General features: G+C 50.3%; 2 protein-coding genes across 2 annotated transcripts; both read right to left on the bottom strand.

The window, feature by feature from the left end:
• Positions 1 to 2,576, bottom strand: LOC136472144 (uncharacterized). The gene is given in 4 exon segments (XM_066469871.1): positions 1 to 365; positions 1,096 to 1,438; positions 2,029 to 2,225; positions 2,228 to 2,576. Coding segments are annotated over 4 exon segments (936 nt in total). The 3' UTR covers positions 1 to 318.
• A 3,522-nt stretch (positions 2,577 to 6,098) lies between these two features.
• Positions 6,099 to 8,465, bottom strand: LOC136472141 (uncharacterized). Its single transcript, XM_066469870.1, has 3 exons — positions 7,932 to 8,465; positions 6,900 to 7,248; positions 6,099 to 6,192 (listed from the first exon to the last, which is right to left on the bottom strand). The coding sequence occupies exons 1-3, from the start codon at positions 8,463 to 8,465 to the stop codon at positions 6,146 to 6,148; spliced, it is 930 nt and encodes a 309-aa protein (XP_066325967.1). The 3' UTR covers positions 6,099 to 6,145.
• Positions 8,466 to 9,281: the final 816 nt, after the last annotated feature.

Here is a 9,281-nt window from a genome sequence, read left to right as displayed (position 1 = left end):
GCCAGATCTATTCTTGCCATCAGCTCATCACCCAACAGAGATGAAGATGGTAACTACAACCAATGTTACTTTGCAGAACCGTTCACCATTACTTCCACAGAACACTTTCAGCAGTTTTATGTTCTGAAACTGAAAGGTAAAACGCTTCCGGTCAGTAGAGTGCATCAGATCTAATCACCATTACAGAAGAGCTGCTGAATTTTCACAAACTATAAACCAATTCTCATGTCACAGTATCAGGGGCAGCAATGCTTAAATGCTTTTGGTTCCTGAAGAGATGAATTTCGACGTTGTCAGAAGTTCCGCTCTCGTACTCCTCTACTGTGCTGGTGCATCTATCTGGGGATACACTAATGCCGCAGCACCTGAATTCACAAGAGAACAAAGAAATCAATGAGATAATTAGGCATCATATCATGGATATTACAGCAGTGAGAAGTAAGCAATGGTGGACAAAAATATATAAGAGTAGACAGTCAGCTCCAAGATTAACACTGTTGCCTAGCAAGCAGAACAATTGAATTATCTGAACTGGACATCAGATTGTGGGAACAACTGAATATCTGAACTGACCACCATGGTAAGAAATGCAATCAGACAATTTAGACAAAGTTAAGAATCTGTCAAAGGACTGCTAAATCCTATGTGGCACTGTGAACACTACAGACATGAGAATGAGGCTATTTCCATTCAACTGCTTCTGCTATCTACAGCATGTATAGATTAGTCCTAACCAAACCAAGTAAACCATTACACCTCAAGCACAAGTTGACTATAAAATGTAAAAGCCCAAAAAAGCCAAGAAGAGGATACTACAGACAACAGCTATTCAAAATTAATCTACAGGATTTCTCTGAACATCAGGGCTGTGGAGGAAAACAGCAGGCAAGTTACATTTCCTGTTGTCAGTATGACACTATGCCCTACTCAAAATCTATCATGACTATAAGTTTTTTTACTGATCTCTTTGCATAACAAATGCAAGTCACACTGCCGTCATTGCACACTGAAAACTTTAAACGTCTCAAATGCTGAAACTGTTAGAGCAGATAACAAGTGCTGCCCAGACTGCTGAGAAATTTGCAGAGTAGTCACCTGGTGATCCGGTCCTGAGGACGACGATGTACATGGGATCTAAGCTGCGAGGCAGGTCCGTGACCAGCGGCATTAGCCTCCCATGCGAGCCGGGCCGCATGCACGACGTGAAGCCGAGCATGTCCCCGTTCCAGTCACCCTGAAGTTGCCCCAGCTGGGCCCTCAGGTTGATCACAGAGTGGTCGTACGAAGCGAACGCGGGCCAGTAGCCTTGGTCCTGGTTGAACTCCCCTTCATCGTTCGCCCGCACGTGTCGTATCGTCCGCGCCGGATGCTGATGCACCCCGGGGCCGCGGTTCCCGGTGCGCCGCCGGAACAACAGGCCACGGCGGCCTCCCTGAATCTGTTGCAGTGGAACACTTGTTTAGGAAAAGAACATGTCTGAAACTCTGAATACACATTGTTCAGAGACCAAATTCTTTCGGAATTTCTTACAGAAATCAGAAAAAACCATCGCGATCGATCCGGTATGAAAACGAGCAAGACCAAATAGCGCAAATCATTCAAGGGCACATCGTAACAAAGTGCTCCAATGGTGTCCTCAACTAGGGCTTTCTCCACATCGGAATGACAGATGAATTCGTAAAGCGCAGGGACCACAATCTACAATACACAATAATTTGTGGATTAATGTGTTTAGGATTGGAGCAGAACGTAAACGAGAAACCATAAAAAGTGTTTCGCGCGCGGGCTATACAGAATTAAAACCTGTCAGGAAGAATTAACAGGTTCAGTATTCTTGTATCGGAAGAAATGAACAGTTCAGAATTCGGCAAGATGCCAAGGACAAACGCAAAGATTCCGAATCAAAACTGACGCATCCATGACCATGATTGTGGTGTTCCAAGGAAAGCTAGCTGCTAGCCGAGGCCCGAGGTGAGTTCGATTCCAATGCAATGCAAGGGAAGGAGAAAGGATGGCGAAGCCACGCACCTGCAGAGGCTGAGGTGGTGCAACGGGAAGGGGTAGCGGTACCGGGCTCGCTGGGACGAGGTGGACCGTCCACTGCATCATGGTGGTGAGCCTGCGGCGTCGGTTGACGGCGACGGTGACGCCGGTGTTCCTGGTGAGGTACCTGCCGTTGGCGCGGAGGAGGAAGTGGGAGTCGGCGTAGCGCAGGCGGACGTATAGTCCTGGTTGGGGTCCACCCTCTAGGCCCTCCACCACCACAGGTAGCCGTTCAGCAGGTTGTTGGGCGGCTCGTTGCGGTCGGCCTGGACGGCGCGGCGGCCGCGGTGGCCGGGCTGCGCCTTGAAGGGCGAGAAGGAGAGGTGGCGGCCGTAGGCGGCGTTCTGGAGGAGGAGGAAGATGATCTCCTGGTTCACGGGCAAGTGCTCCACCCGCCACACAGCCTCCAGAGGTGCGACGGTGCCAAGTGGGCGCAGGGAGACCCCAAACCAGTCCCCGTCGGCGTGGACGTACTTGTTGCGGTTCCCGCGGCTCTGCAGCCGCACGAAGCCCCCGTCGGGGAAGAGCTCCATCGCCTGGTGGTGGTGGTGCGGCGACGGCAGACGATCGCCGGGCTGTTGCGAGGAGGGGATCGGGAAGGGGAGGGAGAGCCGAGAGCAGACCAGGTGTTCGTTGGCAGGACGGATGCGTTTGGGCGCCACGGCAAGGCGGCGGAGCCGGGGTATTTCAAGGTGACGAGGGTGGTGGGGGCGGTTGCGCTCGGCCTCCTTTCCACTGACATGTGGGTCATTGCTGGGCCCGGATACGAGGCGGCCAGCCAGCGCTCCAACTAATCCTGTCCAGCTGGCGATGGCTGCTGCCAACTCAGTTGGAATTTGGAAAGATCCATTGCGGCGGCATTCCGAGCCCGGCCCTGGCCCAGGCGGCCGCACGAGCTCACCGAGCCCACCGGCGTCTAGCACGAGTGGATCCACTGGTGTGAGCAAGCCGGCGAGGTTTCCGTCGTCCGCTGGCCGTGCCGGGGGCTACCGCGACGCCACCAACGGATCGACGCGCGCCGGCGTGCCAACAAAGGCGGCGCCTACGACGCTGGGACTACGACGGCGATGTGGCCATGTGTGCGGTGTGCAGCGTGATCGCCCGTGTCCGTCCCTGTGGCTTCCACTGATTCGGCCGTGGAGCTTTGCTGCAGAGTTGGGCCGTTGCTTGTTTAATTAGCAGTTCTGCAGAGGCTGTAGATCGATGGAACATCGATGTAATGTTGCACTGGTGGCAGCAACGTGTTGTTTCAGGCCTTGTGCAGTTGACTGACACGGCTGAGTTTTTTTAGAGCAGTAGTTGTGTGGAACAGACGAACAGTTGCAGCTCTGACTGAATTCGTTCTTCCAAATTCTTGCCTCTGTTACCATGGTAAATCTATTTTTCAGTCACGAGGAGTTTGCATGATCCAGACACCTTTGCTGAAGAAACTATCTTTTACCTTGTTCATATGCAGCCGTTTGTTGCTAATAGAGACCGGATGGTGCCACCGTTTGTTACTGTTTGGAAATATCGTGCAATGTTGCTTAGTTGTTCTCCTTCTTTGCTTTGTTATTTTTGTAGATATAGTCGCTTTTGGTTCTGGAGGATTGGATAGTGCCACCGTTCTTGTGCTTTTTATTTCTCCCGTCTAATAAACATTACGGCAAAACTCTTGCCATCCTTTCAACAAAAAGCTGTAATTCATGATCAAGTGACCCATGCCATTACAATCTCACTAGAAAGGGGTATATCGAGGCATAAAAGATTATGAATTGCAATAGACACATGCTCGATAAAGATATTAGAGTCATATAAGAACATGTTTCCCTGTTTCTTATCTATTTTTAAATAATGATGTGAAAATATATTTGTTAATCTTGAAGGAAGTGTATTATTCTTTTTTCATGCTATTATGCATTGTGTCTAAAATCTGAATGATTACAAGAGTTGAGAATATTCATTCTTCATGGTCAGTATCGAGTGGTGGGGGAGTGGCAACAAAAACTATATAAGGCATAGAATTTAAAACCGGACCAATGAAGAGAACTTAAAGGACAATGAGAATTCGACGATAGTGGGATAATTAATTCTGGTGACAGATAAATATTTGGAAAAATATTAAGACTGAATCTGTACACTATATTACGGGCTATACAAACGGTAGAGCTAGCATCCGGATGTCCGGACAGACACCCGCGTCTGCTTGTGTCGCGTGCCCTGCCCGCTCCGATTCGAAGCTCCGTTTCCCGCGGAACGTGCCAAATTACAGCACGAGGAGGGGTGGAAAAGGAAACCACGCATGTGCACACCGCACTGTGGCTGCATGTGCGTGCTTTTTACTCCACCGAGGTGTATGTGCCGACTACCGACTGCGCTGCCGATGAAGAAGGCCACGCGGGGACTGCCTGCGCCGCCTGCCCGCACGCGTGTGCTCCGTTTCGTGCGCGCACGCAGGAATACATGCGCCCCTCCGAATGTACCCTTGAAACATGAACACTCAACATGAAACAAAAGCGATATACGTCTAAAACAACCGAAACATTTAAAACATGCACTTACAACATATGCTTAAAACATATGCAACATTTAGATAAAACACTTGCAACATACATTTGAAATAGATAAAATATTTTTATATACGTATTGCAACATCTAGATGTATTTTTGTAACATCCAAGTAAACAACTTGCAACATTCATCTTGAATGGTTGAAACACCTAAAACATACACTTGTAACATGGGGTTGCAACGCAATGTCACCTTACTACTTGGGCAGGTGGATACTTGTTGCGGAGCTCGACTACGACGCGGAGCTCGCCAGTGCGGCAGCAGCGCAGGCAACTCACCGGTGGGGCGGCGTCACACGAACCTCCTCTCGCTTGCTCGTTGGAGCATCGATCGTGGAGGCTCGCCGACTCGCATGCGTGGAGCTCGACGACGCGTCGGTTGCTGGTAGCGCGCACATAGCTCGTCGGCACGGCCACAGCAATCTCTGCCCCGTTGTTCCGCATCGAAGTCATCGACGACGGGGCCTGGCATGTAGCGCCCGCATGGCCGCTGTCGTGCTCCCGCCTGCCCTGCGGCCAGCCATCTGTGCCGCCTCTCGCCTCGATTTGGGAGTGAGGGCGGTAGTGAGGTGAGGGTGTATCGAAGGGGGAGGGAGGAGCTGGTTCTGGGCTTCTGGGAGCAGGCTGTGTCATCGGGCTTAGAACAAATGGATAAGAACGATTCGGTCGGGCTCAGAACTAATGGATAAGAATGATTTGATGGGAAGCGACATCCGTCCGTCCGGGCTATATCATTATCGCTATACAAAGCGAGTACACAACATGTGCAGTTTTGCGTGATCTGATTAGGGGATGAGAAAAACGTTAACAATCCTGGGACGAGAAACATAAACATTGCATTCTAGGAATTAAGATCCCATTGCAGAGCATGGACATTCACCATGTTTTGGTAAAACAAATAGAGGCAGGAGGTCACAAGCAATTTGGGAACAGAACCAAAAAGACCCGACTTGAAACAGGGAGGTTCAGTTTCTTTCAAAAAAATAGGGAGGTTCAGGAGTAGAGTTGCAGGAAGGATTGTTTCAAAGATGCACACTGGACTGACCGTTCTACAACCTAAACTTTCACTCATTTGCTGAAAATAACAAGAAACGAAGAGAAGGATGTCATGTTAGCTTTATCAGCACACAAATGATGCAACCAAGATTTCAGTCTATTGCTAAAAGTTAAAGTCAATTAACATGTATTCTATTTTTTGATGTGTCAGGATCAGGGTACAGGCAAAATCAACCAGATCTGTTCATGCCATCAGTTCATCACCCAACCGAGATGAAGATGACAACTACAACCAATGTTACTTTGCAGAACCGTTCACCATTACTTCCACATAACATTTTCAGCAGTTTTATGTTCTGAAACTGAAAGGTTATGTCAAAACGCTTCCAGTCAGTAGAGCGCATCAGATCTAACTACCATTACAGAAGAGCTGCCGAATTTTCAGAAATTATGAGCCAATTCTCATGTCACAGTATCAGGGGCAGCAATGATTAAATGCTTCTGGTTCCCGAAGAGATGAATTTCAATCTTGTCAGAAGTTCCGCTCTCGTACTCCTCTATGGTGCTGGTGCATATATCTGGGGATACACTAACGCCGCAGCAGCTGAATTCGCAAGAGAACAAGAAAATCAATGAGATAACTAGGAATCATATCATGGGTATTACAGCAGTGAGAAGTAATCAATAGTGGACAAAAATAGATAAGAGTACACAGACAGCTCCAAGATAAACAGTATTGGCTAACAAGCAGAACAACTGAATCATCTGAACTGGAGATCAGATTTTGGGAACAACTGAATTTCTGAACTGACCACCATGGTAAGAAATGCAATCGGACAGTTTGGACCAAGTTAAGAATCTGTCAAAGGACTGCTAAATCCAATGTGGCACTATGAACACTACAGATATGAGAATAAGGCTATTTCCAATCAACTGCTTCTGCTATCTACAATATGTTTTAGAGTCCTAACCAAACGAAGTTGACTAATACAACGTAAAACCACAAAAAGCCAAGAAGAGGATACTACAGACAACAACTGTTCAAAATTAAACTACAGGATTTCTCTGAACGTCAGGGCAATGAAAAACAGCAGGCAAGTTACATTTCCTATTGTCAGTATGACACTATGCTCTACTCAAAATCTATCATGCAGATATTCTTTTACTGATCTTTTTGCATAACAAATTCAGAACTACATACAGAACTAAACATAGAGCCTGAAAACTTTAAACACTCACATGCTGAAACTGTGAGAGCACAGCAGGTAACACGTGCTGGACAAACCGCTGTGAAACTTGCAGAGTAGTCACCTGGTGATCCGGTCCGAAAGACGACGATGCGCAGGGGATCTCTGCTGCGAGGCAGGTGGGTGACCAGCGGCATTAGCTGCCCATGCGAGCCGGGCCGTATGCACAACGTGAAGCCAAGCATGTCCCCGTTCCAGTCGTCCTGAAGTTGTCCCAGGTAGATCCTCAGGTCGAACACGGTTTGGTCATAGGAAATGAATGAGGGCCAGATGTAATGGTTCTGGTCGAACTCCCCTTCATCGTTCGCCCGCACATGCCGGATCTCCCGCGGCACCTGCGGATATATCCCGGGGCCGTACCCGGCGCGCCGCCATAAGGCCCAGAACGACTGGCCACGGCGGCCTCCCTGAATCTGTTGCAGTGGAACACTTGTTGTGCTTAGGAGAAGAAAAGAAATCAAACGGCTAGACAGCAGCGGTAACTGAATGAACATGTCTGAATCTGAATACACATTGTACTGACAACGGAATGTTCAGAGACCAAATTCTTTCGGAATTTCTCGCGGAAATCAGAAAAAAAAAACCACTGCGATCGATCTGATATTAAATGAGCAAGACCAACTAGCGCAAATCATTCAAGTGCACATCATAACAAAGAAATCCAATGGTGACCTCAACGACTCTGTCCCTGCATACCGTGATTCGACGCAGTTTTAACCAATGACACATAATTCGTCGAGCGATGGGATCACAATCTAGAATAGACAATAATTTGTGGATTAATGTGCTCAGGAACTGCTGCCTAAAGCGAACCAGATGCAGAGGCACAAGAACGTAACACGAGAAACCATAAAAAGTGTTTCGTGGGCTACCGAACTAAAACCTGACAGGAAGAATTAACAGGTTCAGTAGTGTTGTATCGAAGAAGCGAACAGTTTCAGACTTAGGCAAGGTTAAACGCAAGGCAGGCGAAAATCAAAATCGACGCATCTATGACTATGATTGGCGTTCCAAGGAAAGCTATCCGATCGAGGAGAATCCCATTCCAATGCAATACAAGGAAGGAGGAAGGATGGCGAAGCCGGAAGCCACGCACCTGAGGCTCAGGTGGTGTAACCGGAAGGGGTAGTGGTAGCGGGGTCGCCGCGACGGCGTGGACCGTCCACTGCATCATGGTGGTGAGCGTGCGCCTTCGTACGAGGTCGCCGGTGACGCGGGTTTTCCAGTTCCAGGTGAGGTACCTGCCGTCGGCGCGGAGGTGGAAGTTGAACTGGCGCAGGCGGACGTAGTCCTGGTCGGGGTCCACCCTCTGAGCCCTCCACCTCCACAAGAAGGCGTCCACCAGGTTGGGGTCGTCGAAGTCGCGCTGGATGACGCGGCGGCTGAGGTGCCTGGGCCGCGCCGGGTGGACCGAGAGCGAGAGGTAGCGGCCGTAGGCGGCGTTCTGGAGGAGGAGGAAGACGTGCCCCCGGTTCGAGACCCAGTGCTCCGCCCGCCACACCGCCTCCAGGGATGGGACGCGGCCGAGCGGGCGCAGGGTGACCCCCACCCAGTCCCCGTCGGCGTGGATGTACTTGCGGTTCTGGCGGTTCTGAAGCCGCACGAAGCCCCCGTCGGGGAAGAATTCCATCGCCTGGTGGTGGTGGTGGTGCAGCGATGGCAGGGCAGATGACCGGGGGCTGTTGCGAGGAGGGGGTTGGGAAGGCCGAAGGCGAGAGCAGAGCAGGTTCGTTCGGTCGACGGTTACGTTTGGGCGCCACGCCGGGGTATTTCAAGTCCCCGGGAGCGTGCGTACGTCGGTTGCGTTCGTGTCTGCTTCCAGTGACATGTGGGGCCATTTCTGGGCCCGGACCAACCGGCGAACTCGCCTCGCCTGCTGCTGCCAGCTCAATCATAAGCCTATGCCTGTTATCAACTGTGTACTTCTCATCTCAATAGAAAACACATGAGAATGAAGATAACTAGAACCACCGTTACTGTGAAAGATTGTTAAAGAACGAGACAGACGACCAAGTTTCAGGCGGCCTGCTGCTTTGGTTGATTCGGTCAGCGAGCTTCTTGTCGAATTTGGCTGTTGCTTGTTTAGCTCATGGGTAATGCTCTGAACCGGGCATCCATCCGTCCGGACGCTCTGTTGGTGGGCCACAACGTCATCCCAACAACCCTCGCTCTTTCGTTTCAAAAAAAAAACTACTCATCGACTTATTCCTATCCACTCATTCCTCTTCCTATTGCTCTTATCCGCTCGTCTACCGCCTCCGAGCGCATGGCCGCTAGCCCACCGAGGCGCAGCACGCGGCCGCCCCAAGGCACGGCGCGTGGCCGCCTCTGAGTCACGGCGCTCGGCTGCCGGCCCTGGCGGGCGCGTGCACTGCTGCCCTCTCAAGTTGCGCAGTCGCAGCCTCCCCGCCGCTTGTTCGGCCGATGCCTCTCTTCTACGACGTGT

The sequence above is a fragment of the Miscanthus floridulus genome, chromosome 8, assembly GCF_019320115.1.
Source record: "Miscanthus floridulus cultivar M001 chromosome 8, ASM1932011v1, whole genome shotgun sequence".
Classification (NCBI taxonomy): Eukaryota; Viridiplantae; Streptophyta; class Magnoliopsida; order Poales; family Poaceae; genus Miscanthus; species Miscanthus floridulus.
The sequence above is the reverse complement of the archived record's forward strand: the minus strand, read 5'-3'. Positions and strand labels throughout refer to the sequence as shown.

Coding starts and splice junctions, on each gene's coding strand:
- LOC136472141 (XM_066469870.1), bottom strand. CDS start 8,465: ATGGAATTCTTCCCCGACGGGGGCTTCGTGCGGCTTCAGAACCGCCAG. Junction 7,249..7,931: donor TTACACCACCTGAGCCTCAG/GTGCGTGGCTTC, acceptor CCACTGCAACAG/ATTCAGGGAGGCCGCCGTGG. Junction 6,193..6,899: donor CTTTCGGACCGGATCACCAG/GTGACTACTCTG, acceptor TTGCGAATTCAG/CTGCTGCGGCGTTAGTGTAT.